Source organism: Pseudonaja textilis, chromosome Z (assembly GCF_049901715.1).
Source record: "Pseudonaja textilis isolate UNSWEBS1 chromosome Z, rPseTex1.2, whole genome shotgun sequence".
Lineage (NCBI taxonomy): Eukaryota > Metazoa > Chordata > Lepidosauria > Squamata > Elapidae > Pseudonaja > Pseudonaja textilis.
The window spans coordinates 9,416,778-9,432,464 of record NC_142008.1 but is presented as its reverse complement, the minus strand read 5'-3'; the positions used below and the strand labels follow the sequence as shown (position 1 = coordinate 9,432,464).

Below are 15,687 nucleotides of genomic sequence, written 5' to 3'. Positions count from 1 at the left end.
ATACTCTCAATGTACATAAAGGAAAAGATACATTCATCAAGAGTCAAGAATCATCAGGTACAACACTTAATGATAGTCATAGGGTACAGTAAGCAATCAAATTATACTAGCAAACAGTCAATATAAATCGTAAGGATACAAGTGACAAAGTTACAGTCATACAGTCACAAGTGGGAGGGAATGGGTGGTGCAGACTTTGTAAATAGTTGGACAGTGTTGAGGGGATTATTTTTTAGCAGAGTGATGGCATTAGGGAAAAAACTGTCCTTGTGTTTAGTTGTTCTGGTGTGCAGTACTCTATGATGTGAGGGGTCTGTAGATATTTTCACAGTCCTCTTTTTGACTCTTGCAGTATACAGGTGCTTGATGGAAGGCAGTTTGGTAGCCATTGTTTTTTTTTTGAAGTCCTAATTGTCCTCTAAAGTCCTGTGTCTGTCCTTTAGCAGCTGCAGGAAAAATATAACTGGTTTAAGAAGTGCAGACCCACAATAGGAGTGCCAGCCTACATGTTTTCCCCTTCCAACCTCAAAAGTTTCAGAATGTTTTTAAACAGCTCCTTGAAAGCATCTGCTAAAAACAGTAAGTTTAGATATGCAGACATTTCTTCAGAACTGGAGAGAAGTGCTGTCAAAGTTAACTCTTGTGGTTATATTGGCCCTATGATTTTTCTACCTTTTTAAGAACATTTAATGTTAAAAAATCTCCTTTTTGTTGGGATAGGAAGAGGAAAGAACAGAGTAAATATTAGATGTGGAGTGTTGCAAGCATATGGGGGAAACTATCTGGAAGATTGGCATACCAATTAAAAATAATAAAAGGAGTAGCTTTACTGCAACTTTATTACAATAAAGTTTGTTACAAGTCTCTGCAAATATAGGAAGAAGCTACTAGAACCATTGTCAATAATATTTTAAATTGACTTGTGATATTTGCACAGCAACCTAAACTGACAGGTACATTAGATTTTCATAAGTAGGATGTTGATATATTGTCTCTAGCCTGACATTTTAATAGAATATTGTTCTTTATACTGAAATTATTTTGAAAAGTTCATGCTGACAATTGGACGTGAATTTGTTGAAATATGAACACTGTTTGGGGACTGTATCTCTGGTTTTCTTATGGATGGTGAAACTTGTACTATTTACCAACATGCTAAAGGGAGTACATTTTACAAATGTAAAGTTCTGGGAAGGAAAAATGGGGTGCAAAAAAACTATTTTAAGTGTAACTCTTTTCACAAGCAGAATATCGGCAAAATTAAGAAGTTGAGAAACAGTGTGGAATAGGATCTGTTGTGCAACTCAACCATCCTCATCTGGAACCCTGCATTTATTTCCATATTGCCCATCTGGGTTGGGTGTGTTCACCACGTGGGGGCTCATTTACACAAGAAATCATTCAGAAATAATGATGCCTTGCAGATTTTCCCAACAGAGTGGCTGGAATTTGTTTAAGAGCCAGTTTGGTCTAGAGATCTGGGCTAGAGATCTGGGCTAGAAGCCAGGAGACGTTAATGCCTTCGGCATGAAAGCCTGCTGGGTGACTTTGGGCTCTCTCTCTCTCCCCCTCCCTCCCTCCCTCCCTCCCTTCCCTCCCTCTCACCACAATGTCAGGCCAGAGTCTCAAACCAGGAAGGAGGAGGAGGAGAAGAAAAACGTCGAGCCTCTTATCCCAGAAGCTTCAGGGAATAACAGAATTGGAAGGGAGGAGGAGGAGGAAAAAATAATTTTCACACATCTCAGATTAACAGAGTTGGAAGGGATCTTGTAGGTCATCTAAACCAGTAGTCACCTCCAGTAGCCGCAGCCCACTGGTGGTCCGTGAAAAAATGTTGGTGGACTGCAGAGAAATGTCACCACCAGAGCACTCCCCAAAGCAATTAATCCAGGCTGCCCGGGAACACAAGGCTATGCTGCCCACATGGCCGACAGAATCACTCACTCCTTACCTGGCAAACTTGCCTACTAAGTTGCTATTTTTCCTTTTTTCTCCGCAACCACCAGCTGTTCTGCTGTGCCAGGAATTTAAATTAGCTAGAAAGAAGAAAATCGTTGTTCTTACTTTCTAGCTAATCTTTAGATCTTCAGCTCTGCTTTTAAGCAGATCCAAACCTTCCTTAGGACTGAAGCTTCTATTATTCAGTGGAGGTAGCCAATGGCAGAATCATAGATCTCTGAATGAATCTGTGATTCTGTGAGCAACTCAATCTGCCTGCCTGCTTTGCCTGGTTTTGGGTAAAAGTTGCTCTTTTTTTAAATAAAAAAATCAATATTTACATAATTATTTATAATATTTGCATACAAGCCATGACTAGCCAGTCACATGACCACCAAGCCACACCCACAAATTAGGCCCCACCCAAGAACCTCTTGTTAAGAAATTTGAATCCCACCCCTGCCTCTGTGTGTTTGTGTGTGTGTGTGTGTGTGTGAGAGAGAGAGAGAGAGAGAGAGAGGGAGAGGGAGAGGTTAGATCTGATCTCTCCTCTCTCTCTCTCTCTCTCTCTCTCTCTCTCCACCAATGTCAGCAAGCCACAGTCAGTCAAAATTCATTAGTGGTCCCCAGGATTTAAAATTATGAGTTTGGTGGTCCCTGAAGTCCAAAAGGTTGGCAACCCCTGCCCTACACCATTTCTGACAGATGGCAGTCCAGTCTCTTCTTGAAAGCCTCCAATGATGAATCTCCCACAACTTCTGAAGGCAACTTCTGTTCCATTGGTTGATTGTTTTCACTATCAGAAAAATAATAAAACACATCTAAAAGATACTGGCTGTTGCCCATTTATTTAAGGAAAACATAAGATTATCTCTGAAATCTTACTGATGCATTCTGTCCTGCATAGCTTATCCCAGGGAAATATCATGTGAGAAATGACAAGATCTCACTTCCTAGACACACACACTTTACTTTTTTAAGGACTGAAATAATGGGATGTGATATGCAGTATGTATACCAATGATTTACACATTGCATCTCTTCCAAGTGAGACCAGGCACCATTATAAAGAGTAATAATTTGAGATGAAAATAAACTCATCTGTACTTCAAAGTACATTTTTCATGCCATTTAATGGACGGGCGGGGGGGGAGCAATTGAAAAACAAGATAAACCCACTCCCCACTTCCAAGAAACACAAGCAACTTTACACTGGTAGTGTAATCCTACTGGATTTAGGATTGGATTTCACAACTTGGGCAGCTTTATGATGGTTGAACTTCAACTGACAGCAACTGGCTGGAGAAGTCTAAAAGTTGGAAGTCTAGTGATTTTCAAAACTGTCAGGATTGAGAAACACCAATTTAGGATATCCTTCTCCACCCTAGCCTTGAAGGCTCAACTCCCACTATTTATCAAAACTGGGAGAATGGGAAAGAATGGGGAGAGAAAGCATTGCTGATATGATTGCTATAATCTTTAAACAGGAATTTGTAATTAAAACAACAAAAATGGCAAATGACCAAGACTTAGGACCAGAGGAGGTATTCAGCAGATTCTGACCTGTTCTGGAGAATTGGTAGCGGAAATTTTGAGTAGTTCAGAGAACCGTCAAATGCCGCCTCAGACTGGCCCCGCCCCCATCTATTCTCTGCCTCCCGAGTCCCAGCTGATTGGCTGGGTCTTCTTTGGTTGCCCTGCACAGGAGAATGGAGCTGGAAAGCAGGTTAGTGGGGTGAAGAGGGAATGGGGATTTTGCAGTATCCCTCCCCCAGGAGTGGGGAGGGAATGGGATTTTACAGTACCCTTCCCCCTGCCACGCCCACCAAGCCACACCCACAGAACCGGTAGTAAAAATTTTGAATCCCACCACTGTTTAGGATTATCTTTGACCAGAGTTGCTGAAAATTGGCAGTATAGTTAATAAAACTCTCAAGCAGCATTTTGAACTGCGATCCATTCTTGGACAATAAAAAAAACCCTACATATCTTCAGTGGTTATTATTAGCAAAGGATTAAAGCCACAGCAGGAGAAAAATCCAGTAAAATCCTTTTGAGTAATTCATAGCAGTTTGCTTCTTTCATTCTCTTTTGTTTGTTTGTTTGTTTGTTTGGGGGGGAGGATTTTTGTCTCTTTCAGGCAGGCCTCTAAACTTAGTATAGACAAGGACTGCTAGCTTCTGTATCAAAAAAGGAGAATATTTGTAACTCAGGGTTGAAATAAGGGGTTTTTGATGCTAAACTCACTAGAACTGATGGTATAACCTAGCTGGGTAATGAAAGGTCTACAAGACATTTCTTATACAAGAAAGCAACCAACCTCACAAGGCGACAAGGATCCTTCAGATGCTGTGTTATTTGAAAATCAGTTTGGTCAATAATTTCCTCCTATTCTGAGATACTTAAAAGCAATTAAGGCCACTTTCAGAAAGAGCCCACTTTACTTCTACATGATGCTGAAGGGCTGACAATCAGTCACAACCAATGTCCATCTGCAATGTCTGCGATTTCCATCTTTCCCGGTTGGCATTATCCTGTTTCATGAGATATGGCTCTGGAGCCTCCCTTATTATACAGCATTTAATATACATCATTTCAAGATTTTGTTAAAAGTCCAGGGTACTTTTTATCGTGTGATAGGAAAGAGAAAGACTTTATAATGGCTGGCTCATCCACTTTGGAGCACTTTGGGAACTCTTTAGATTAACCTGCATAAAGAATTTGGCTGATCTTCAGATTTTCAGAGTTAAGTAGCTGTGAATGAATGGTCAGCATGAACAAGGGAACTGATGTTGAGCTGGACATATTACAGGGCATAAAAGTAAGACATTAGGAGCCACCCTCAGCAGGGAACAAGGGTAATTTTACTAAAGTCGGAGATGGTCGGTTTAGTCCTAGTGGAATTTCCTGTTCCAAACTGCCTAATCTGTAATAATTTTTCCTCTCTGACTCTCCTCTCTCTGGAAAAGTCGTCTCCTCTCTATAACGGTTTTAATGATTTAATATATTGGAAATAACTCAGAGAATTCTTACTCCAACCTGCAGGAGAAGCTTCTTAACAGCACAAGGATTGGAATAGGCATTGAAGTACTTGTTTCATACACTTTTGGGGGTAAGAGAATCAAAGCAATTTTGTGTGAGTAGTTTCTGGCGCAAGAGAAACAGAAGTGGTGAAGTTTCTAAGCATTTATCAAACATGTATGTGAGGGTATGTGTTCAGACCTGCGATAATGGGAGAGGTCCAAATATTAAGTTTATTTCAGGCATTTCCTTGAAGTTCATGCTATATTGCACAACAGAAATGGGTAAGAGCAGGAAATACCTGGTCAGCAACTAACAGTACCATTGATATTGCTAGTCATTTAAAATATACAAGTTAAACAAGCCAAAGTATTGCTTTTTGGTGCATTTGATTTTATTTTTTAAAAGAGCTTCACTTTTATTAATAGGAAATTATCACAGGAAATATCTCCAGATTCACTGCTTTTAGCAGCTGAGGCATTAATATTCCCTGTTCTAGCCTTCATTAATTGTTGTTGCCTGCTAACAGACAAATCTCTGAGTTGTATGCAAAGACACTTGAGTGCAATATGTTGAAGGAGACTAAAGCGAGAGTAACCTTTAAATGGAGGCGTCTTTGGTGGCTTCTTGGACAAGTCCGTGCAGTTTCCTTGACAACAGTATTCTACAGAAATTGGTTGCTTTTTTCCTTGATGTAGTTTGACTTCCTGGTCTAGGCTGTAACTATAACATTCCCAATTGTATCTAAGTAGTTTTACAGCTGAGATGAAGTCAGTAGTCTAAAAATTACTTATATTTGAATGTAGATATCGTGGAAGAGATTGTCTATGGTGTTGGTCAACTTGAAACTAATAAAATTAATAAGAAATTTGATTGTCTCTGTTATCACCTAAAACCTCTGGGCTTCAAATGATCTCTTTTCTCCTATTCTCCTTCAGTGGTTTTACTAGCAGCAATGTAATGTGTCCAACAGCAAATTTTGGGAGATTGTGCATCATAGTTGTGTTTACATGTTGCATTAATCCAACCATTGTGATAATATGATGTCACAGCTCAACTATTTCAGTATGTCAGTCATGGTTATTGCTTTGGCAGTGTATTATCAGCCCATTCCTGATTGCAAAATATATCTCTCTCCAGTCTGTATATTAGGTAATTTGCTCTCATTCGCATATTGATATATTGTTCTATTGAATGGTTTGTGTTTAAAATGCCAGGTGGTCTTGTGTAATCTGGTGTTTAATATATTAAGTGGGAATGTTTGTTTTTATTTTCATATAGTCCTGATAAATTGACTGATTGAAATGTTTTCCAACTGATGTCAATCAGACAAACTGTTGGCCTCCCAAAATTCTACTCAGCCTGGACTTCACCCTCAAGTTATAACTGTGATGGAGCCTGCCCTTCATGATTGTAAATTGTAATGGTCATAAAATCATTTACAATCCTTTTTGCAGAAGTCATAAAGCAAGCACTTTATATTATTAAAGTATTATTATTAAGGTAGTTATTAAGCAAATCCATTTTTCGCCATGGCATAATTTTGACAAAAACTTTTCAGCAAAAATCTGTAAACGCAGCGGTGTTGCTAAGCCTGAAGTGTGTTTGTGAGAAACAGGGGCTTGGGGAGCCATTGGAACTTGGGATCCAGGTCATAAGTATCAGAGTATTCATTTACTGGCAGAGACATAGTTAACAGAAACCGTAAGTAGGCATGGAAATAGACCAGCCAATGGGAGCTGACCTGGAAAGTGAAACTAGAAGTTCTCTCTCGGTCTTGCTCTACTGCTGAAGTTGAGTTGCTTGCAACTGCTTCTGTTTGAGTTTGCTCCATGTTGGAGAAATCTACAATCTGGTATTGTAAAATTTATTTAATATGTTCATAAAGATGTTAAATGAAGCATCAGCCATCTGTGTTTATTTTTCTGGCACTGAATTTATGTTGCAAAACTCTGAACAATAGGTCCCCTATTTCAGATCCACCATAATTTTGAATGGTCATAAGCGACTGGTTTTAAGTCAAGGATTACCTGTACATCTTTGGCCACAATTTACCAATATTCCCAGCTAGACGTGGCCCAACCATCAAATCTACCACCAAGTTGACATTTAAATTTCTAAATGCTGTTTTGGAGGAGAATGGCGTTGCACAGACATGGTAAAAGAAAATTATTGTGATTCCCAGACTGCACTAAATCATAATCTGGTTTCAAGTTAGTCTGTTATGGAACCTAGCCAATTATGACTGAATCATTAAAACATGGCTAGACAACCCTAAACCAATGGGTGCTGCCCAAGAGTTGTGACTGTGATTGTTGGTAGGCTATTGAACTTCTGAATTTAACCCTTTGTGGCTAAAAGATCAGTGGCTATTTGCTTTTTCCCCTCTTTCCCATACCCACTCCCTTTTCCTTGCAAAATCTTTAAAAACTCTTAACCTGGTTTTGCTTTGGTGAGAAATTCTAGGATCAGAAGCATCAACTGCAGTGATGGTATTCTACCAGTTCAGCCCGGTTCGGCCAAGCCGGTAGTGTCGATGAGCAGCGGAGACCGAACCGTTTCTCTCCACTGCTCTGCTGTTGGGCCTACCCGCCCGCCCGGGCTCCCATACTCCCCTTTATCCTCTGAATTTGAAGCGCAGCTGCTTTTTGTGGCACAGCAGAGTGCCGCGCGGCAGCTGCTGAAGCGACCGGAAGAGTGCAGGATTGCAAGAGGTGAGTTAGAACACCTCTGCGCCCGTGCAAACACCTCTGCACCTGTGCAAAGTACATTTGGCGCATGGACGCATGCAAAGTGTGTGCACATGCACAAAGCGCACCCAACGAGCCATGCCCACCGAACCGGTGATAAAAATATTTGAATCCCACCACTGATCAATTGATGGTGGGAATTTCAAGATAGTGGCAACTGTGACCATGCCATCAACACTATGCTCTTTTTTAGGTGTATTAAGTAAAAAGAGCCATAGCCATAGGTACCATCTTGACCTGTCAGCTTTAAAAATAACATTAAATAAATAATATATTAAATTTTTGTGGAAATTTTGTAAGATTTTCTGCTTTATGATTATCTGCAAGTCTAATATTTAGAAATCTTCAGTTAAATAAAAGCTACTAATTTTTAGACCCACAATCATTTTCATTGTTTCTTATCATCTCAGCAAAAATCCCAATTAATATTTTTCTACTGTAAACCAGAAAACATTCAACACTGTATTTATCGATTGAGATATATTATCTTCTATTTGGTGTTTATGTCCCAATGAGGTTATTCTCTGCTTTCAAAAATAAATAAATTTCAAATTAAAAAAATAAGAGCTAAGTAATAAGGGAATTTACTTTATTTCTTTAAATATTAGTCACACAGCACAACAATTCAGTGGTATTTCCATAACAAAAAAATGGTTCTCCATCTTGATTCAGACATGTTCCTTTTAAACATATCCTAATGAGTTGCATAAGATTACATTTTCATAATAGAAGCATTACAATTGAATCCACATAAGTACCATAAGTCCACTTACATCACCTTCTTCCTGACCTAAGCAACAATAATTTGGTGTAATTAAATTTCTGTAATTAAATTTCTCTAGAAAATGTGGGTTTTCCAATAAGAGAGAATAGGCAACACAATGTATTGGTGAAAGGGAAATTTAAAAAAAGGAGACCAAAACTTTCAACTATTTTAATTTGTAGATTAAATAGCAGGAAGGCAGCTCATAGTAACCATGCTTGGAAGGAGGTTCTGGCTTAGTATTTTGTTATGAGGTTAAAAAGAAGTCATGGACCATGCATATTACACATGTATACAGGTGAGATTATGTAACCTTGCTATATTTATATCCTTAAATTTCCAATTATGTATGTGCATGCCCCACCCACCCATGCAAGCTAATTAGCTATATCTGGATATATCCAGTATGCGAATGATATTATAGATCAGTTTGGCCATATAGTATCATGTGCTAAAAAATGAATTTTGCCTGCCTAGATGTAATTATGATTCTTATTTTATACCACGCGCGCATACACGCAATTTGCAATGACTGCTTATTTCCAGTCAATGACAATTACGTACTGTTTTCAAGGCCAGCTATAATTTGTCCTGATAGAAATTTGGGGGTCATATCATGCTCACAAGAAATCTAGTTCCCGAAACAGTTCACTGTGAATGTTTTCAGTTCAATCGTTACAGGATGCTCTTTGTAATGCAACATACATAAATAATAGCACAGGTCAGAATGGAAAGTCAACCACTTTTCCCCTGGGGGTAAATAAATGTAAAATAAAAAACTCTAAACATTTCTCAGCTGTATGATTAAATGCATAATTTAATCCCTTTGGACATAAATTTAAATATGTTAAGGTTCTATTGGGGCTTCTTCAGAAATAAAAAATAAATTCATGATGGCTATTTTTGAAAAATAATCTTACCAAACTTTGAATAAACATGCGAAGGACAGGAAGAGATGAAAAGGCCCCATTGCATTACTATGTCTTCAACAATTTTAATCAAAATCTACTCTATTTTATGGTATCTGACATCCTGATACCGGTTTACTCTAACAGGGATGGAGTTTCTAACTAGGGTGTCTTATATCACAACTTCAACAAGTATGTGGTGCTCAAGCTTAATAGTGCAACTTTACTGTATTTTAACTGTTATCTCGTTTGCTAAGTGAGAATAGCTGTAAGAAATATATGCACCAAGAACCTGGGTGGGATCAAATGGAAGAACAACAAAAGAATAGCATCTGGGGACATCAGAATCCATTCTAATATGGTGCCTTGGCCGCTTTCTTCTTCTTCTGTTCCTCCCTCAGCTTCTGCTTCTTCCGCTTGCTGCCTTCTTTGTGTCCTGAGGAAACATGGCTTGTAAAACATTGTTCATATAGCAGAACTACCCCAATGTAAAGATTGTTCCCTCAAAATGTGAGCCAGATCTTCTGAAAAGAGGCATAGAAGCAAATTTCTTAGGCAACTGCAAGGACATTGGGTCTACAGTGTTGCCTTCTACTCAATAAGCCACATCTTTGCTGTAGGACCTTCAAATAATATTAGAAGCTCCGACATCACTACAGGCATACCTGCCAAAGAAATCCCTTCCCTTTTTTTTTTTTTTAAGAAGCCATCTTGTAAAGCTTTAATTCAGTGTGGGATTCAACCAGTTTGCACCACTTCAGACAATAGGTTGTTAATTTTCTGAGCAGTTTGGTGAAATGGTTGTTGGAAGAAATCATTAGGGCAGAGAACCGGTTGTTAAATTATTTGAATCTCACCAATGGCTTTTATTCTATGGTATGAATCATGGCCTGAGCTTTAGTCATGGACCTTTTCATGGAAAATGAATCTCAGCCAAAACAGTATGAACTAAGTACATCTTTCAATACTTCCAGAAGAATGTGAACCGTTGAAAAGGAAAGGGACAGGAATGAAAAAAAAATTGTTTGGCCATTCTTGTCCTTTCCTGGGCAAACAGGAGATGCAGTTGAAGTATAGCCAGCTTTTTTTCCATGCATTGCTCTCCATAACCATGGAGGAGATGGATGATACTGTTGGGGAAAGGGAAAATTCGTGTCCAGGAGGCTGGGAAAATTCTCTCAAAACTTCACATGCGGGCATAATTCAGCTCATTGCATGAACTAGTGATTCCTAAACACCAAGAGACATTCACCTTTTAAAGTAATTCTATCCTAAGAACTTTCTGAAAAGTGTGGCTCAGCTAAGCTACAGGTCGTTCACCAGTTAGCATAAGCAAATTAAAGGCAAGCAAAGGAAGTTTCGTTTTGGAGAAGGTGCCACATACAAAAACAAGTGGATTTCTTTCTTCTCCATCATTGTCATCATCATCTTGAAAATGATGATTTATAATCTTCTGTTACCCCAAAGAAAAATATATGGTTAAGACAAGTAAAGAAAGACTGCTCTGTAAAACAAATATTTCAATTTGTCCTTTCAAGCTACCCCACAACTCTTCTTTTGATACTTGAGTTTCTATTTCTATTACAAGCTATTTCTCACTTATTTTTAGCAAGAGTCAGTAGCAAAAATAGAGTAGTTTCATTTCCAAAGCTGGGGCTATGACTGACAGCTGGATAATTTGCAAAGGAGAATCTAACAGGTAGTTAGCCCAGATTTTTAACCCAGCTTGTCACTAAGCAATGCAATTCCCTGAGCAGACCTGATTTTACAACCATTTTTTAACACAGCTGAATCACACTGTCATTAATTGAATCATGCAACCATTAAGCAAATCCAGCTTCCCGCATTGACTTGGATTATTAGAAGCTAGCTGCAACTGTTGTAAATATGAGCTGCTTGCTCAGTGCCTAAATCACAATCATGATGCTACAAGAGTGGTATAACAATCTTAACTTTGAGGACAAATCATAAGTCACTTTTTCATTGCTGCTATAGCTTTCAGTCATTGTTAAACAGATGGTTATAAGTCAGGGCTGCTTGTATTACTTCTTCCAATTACCACCAGCTCCCTAAAGACAACAGCAATTCCTGTCAATGAATACTCAAGGGTGGCTTTAGCTGGATACTGAATTAGTCCCATTCTGATGACAACAATTAGATGTTCAACTAATAAATATGCTACACCACCTTCTAATAACTGATTCTGGAAAAAGCTGATCAGCAAATTCAGTCACCTCTTTAAATTCCTCCCAGTCCTGGCGATGGATTCATCTGGAGCTTATTTCTGAGGCACACACTTTAGAAATCATGATAGTTTATCTGGTGAATAAATGCCCTGATCAAATGTGAGAATTTTAAAGCCTTAATTACTAGTTTTTTTTCCTCTCCTTTATGTCTGAAAATAAATATACCATAACCTTTCTAGTTGGGCTGACAGACTGAGTTAAATATTTTTAACAGTCACAGCAAGAATGCAATTGTCATTTCCACAAACCCGTCTCGCCTTGCTTGTCCACTGCTAAAAGAATGGACACTATCTGTTGTAGTGTGGTATGTTCCGCGTTTTAAAACAATGAGTAGTAGGTTGTGGGAAGTTGTGAATACTAACTATTTGGAGTCACCAATCAAAAGCTGTCAAGCTGCAATAGGGTTATATAAATAATGCTTGCTGCATCAGCTGTTCTATCCATAAGCAGAGGTAGGCCAAGATTCCTGGAATAGATAGTCTTCATTTAGCAACTCCAATTAGGACCATCAATTTGTCATTAAGCAAAATAGCCACTAAGTGAAACCATGATCTTGCTTCAACTTTCCTTTGCCTTACAAATCTACACAGTTTGTAAATGCAAGGATTGGTTTTAAGATTCCTTTTCTCTTCGCTGTCATTGCTGCATAGGGTCACTAAACAAAGACTACCTATAGTCTTTTTGGTCTACAGATGAGTTTTCCCCAATTTCCATAAGGCTTGGAAGGGAGAATGGATGCCCCGCATAGCAAATTGGGAGAGCGTTCTTGGGGGCGGGGGGGTGGGGGGAAACCCACCCATTTTCTAACAGAAATTCTAAGCTGTAGAGCAAAGGTAAGCTGATTGTGTAGCCATGTATATAGTGCTGTAATTTCTCATTTCAGCATGTTCATAAAACAGTAATTTAATGTTCTTGCCTCTCCTATGATGGCAGCCAGTAAAACAAATAGGGCATAAACAATAGATTACTCATGTTAAAGCTCTTGTTATTCCTGGATACCAAAGAAAATGTTAGTCTTGTAGCATTAATCTGAAAATTAGATATTTTAGATCTGACAATGACTGAAATGAATAAAATACCGAGCAGGTAGCTCTGCATCTCAACTTAAATTTGCAAAAGAAAGATGCACATGAGCCTTCCATGAAAAGTCTTGATTGGATGGGGAACAATTAAAAAGTAAAGATACAAAAGATGATCCCACGCACTCCAAAACTCAGATTATTCAAATAATTGCCAAGCCTGAATCTGAAGCAAGGAAAGTAGACAAAATGCCAACTAACAGGCACAAAATGCAGCTTAGCAACTACCTCTTCATAGCTATGGGCATAGAGGCTGGATTTTTATTTGGGTATTTTTCACAATTTGCTGGGAAGGGATGGGACTCAAAACATTTTGAAGTGTCTCTGAAGGCAGAGGGTGAAAGAATGCACCGTGAAATGCTAGCTCTAAATCAGGATGCAGCCCCATAATTTCCTTCGCTTCTTCTCTTTCAGTTCCTCTCTATTTCTCGAATCTTTTTTCCCTGGTTTTCCCACCAGTTCCCGTTTATTTACTAGCTTCTCATGCCCCGTTTTGTGCACACCTGATGAATATAAGGGGCTCTCCCAGTTGGTCATCACCAAGTCGTCATCCTCATCACTATTACAGTGAAAGACATGCTTGGGGTAGGTGGTGGGCTTCAGGGACTTTGGAGAACGGACATTAGCGGGCTGGAAAGGCAAGGCGTTTTGTCCTCTGCGGGTACATTCTGCTGCAAAAACTTCTTCATTGGGGACACCTGAAGAAGGGAAGAAAACAAAACCATTCAAGACAGGAAGGAGCTGGACAAACAGGTAGACTTCATATGTCATGGAAAATAAAAGCAAAGCGAAGAAGCATTTAAGCAGGGTGTTCGTAGGGGTTTGGTCAAAACACCATGTAAGAGATAGCCAAAGGGCGTGGCCAAAAAGCTTGGGATGCATTGCACATAAACAAGGCTTGATCAAACCATCTTGATCACCATCAATGTCATCTGGCTTTTGGACACTTCTGCATCCAAGTCTGTAATCCTAATCCAGAGTTGGGTTGAAAGTTGAAAGGAACAAATCACTTCCAGTTTTTTTGTGCTTCAGTTTCTTCATGTGTAACCAAGCAGCATTTGTCTATGTTAAGACACTACCCCGCTCACTGTGAGTGGAAACTACACTGGTGTATTTGGAACAATGGGGAGGAAATTAAGAGAGGAGAAAACACTGCAGATTGACTCCTGATGAAGCTACCTATGAGCACGCAATAACAGTGATGAATCAAATGGAATCACCATGATTCATCTAGATACTCAGTTCCTTCAACAGTGTGGGCAGACCAATGAAAAGGTATAATACAACCCACAAGAGTGCTTGCTACAGAATGCCACAGCCTGAGAACAGCATCCAAGTGGAATTATAAGACCCATATGAAAAAAAATCATCTTAAAATCTACAAGTTGTGATGTAGCAGGTAGCTCAGATATGTACCCAGTATTCTGAAATATTAGTAAGAAGTTAACAATGGTGTCTTTTTCTTAAAAGAAAAAGATTTTTTTAAAGAAAAGATGGTCACCCTACTATCCTGTTTCCCCAAAAATATGACCTACCCTGAAAGTAAGTCCTAGCTTGATTTTTCCACATGCGCCCAATATAAGCCCTACCCTCAAAATAAGCCCTAATTAAGATCCCGCCCACTCCAGAGTAGACGGGTAAAAATTAAGCTAGGGTGTGGACAGGATGGTGATGGAGCTGCCCTACTGCTTACGTTTGGACAGTAGTAGCCAGGTCTCGCACACCCTGACACTTGCCTTGCCGGCCCATTTCTTCTGCAACTAGCAAGGCTGGCAAGGCTTTCCTGAAGGGCTCTGTAGCTGATACCAAAGCTCCAGATTGATCCGGAGCTCTTATCAGCTGCAGAGGTCCTCAGGAAAGCCTTGCTGGCTGCAGAAGAAGAAGTTCCTGAAGGCCTCTGACAGCAAAAAGGAGGCCAGGGGTGACGCATGCAAGTGAGGTAAGTCAGTAGATGACATTCCCCCCCAAATAAGACCTAGTGCCTTTTTGGGTAGCAAAAAAGACAGGGTCCCCTTTTCAGGGAAACATGGTAGTGACAAAGAGCCAACTGTAGAGCAAAAGAAAAGATTAAAAAAACTAATGCAAATTGGTAAGATTGGTGGAAAGAACCAAAGGATCCTTTATGACTCCCTGTGATTTTATGAGATAAGATTTCATTAAAGACAAGAATCACAGTTGCTGTATCAGACTTCCTACCTGTACATCTCTAACCTGCTACCTATTGTGGCTTCTCTCTTACAATCTAGGCTCCATTTCTTGTGAAGCAACTAAACTGATTCTATCCTCCAATCTGAGAAATGCATAAGCTCCTGAATCCAATTCTGGGTACCCTTTTATTGTAATAAGTCAGAAAGTGTGGTAGGTTAAAGAATCAGAAGTTTAGATATTGTACATCTTGATTTTGTCTAGATTGGTTACCAACCAGGAGAAACTCTTTGTGGGCAAGCTATTACAAAGCCAAAAAAAAAAAAAGCCCAAACCCAAACAAAATATGAATATTTGCTATAAATAAGAAGAAATGACATAGACAGAATTACTCACAGCCTACAGGCCGGATGTGTCACGCGCTAGCCATGACCACCACCATTTTAGCGAAAGGGAAAAAGTCACGATACAGTCACGTGATGTTGTGTTGACACAAGTTTGTCATAAACTCACTGAGCTGAGTGACTTCAGCAGTTATCTAGTCAAACTCCTTGCTGAGTATGGGATCATTGTATCAATGACAGCTCCTGTCTGAAGATCTCTAACAAGGTAAAACACACCACTTCTTATGCCAGTCTGATTCACTTGTACAATTTGGAAGTTCCTTCTGACATGAACCTACATCCTTGTAGGGTTAACACAGTAGATCTGATCCTGCCCTCTTTAGTATGACAATCTTTGTGATACTTGAAAGTTGTTATCATGTGTTCTTTTGGTCTTCATGTGGAAACTACTGTTAGAAGAATTTGAGTGATGCCCAAATCAAAGAAAACATCA

The 15,687-nt window shown here is 39.3% G+C and overlaps 1 protein-coding gene and 1 long non-coding RNA gene across 18 annotated transcripts in view; both read right to left on the bottom strand.

The window, feature by feature from the left end:
- Nucleotides 1-256: 256 nt before the first annotated feature.
- Nucleotides 257-2,146, bottom strand: LOC148123902 (uncharacterized). Its single transcript, XR_015740398.1, has 2 exons — nt 1,952-2,146; nt 257-446 (listed from the first exon to the last, which is right to left on the bottom strand). It is a non-coding gene; the product is annotated as an uncharacterized LOC148123902 (long non-coding RNA).
- A 6,135-nt stretch (nt 2,147-8,281) lies between these two features.
- Nucleotides 8,282-15,687, bottom strand: part of DNAJB6 (DnaJ heat shock protein family (Hsp40) member B6) — a 63,798-nt gene continuing 56,392 nt past the window's right edge. For all 17 annotated transcript variants that reach the window (XM_087918111.1, XM_087918120.1, XM_087918108.1 and 14 more), the window contains 2 exons: nt 13,209-13,403; nt 8,282-9,816 (listed from right to left, as the gene is read on the bottom strand). In XM_087918111.1, the coding sequence (XP_087774237.1) occupies nt 9,734-9,816; nt 13,209-13,403 (278 nt within the window). In that variant the 3' untranslated portion in view covers nt 8,282-9,733. The remainder of the gene's footprint in view (nt 9,817-13,208; nt 13,404-15,687) is intronic.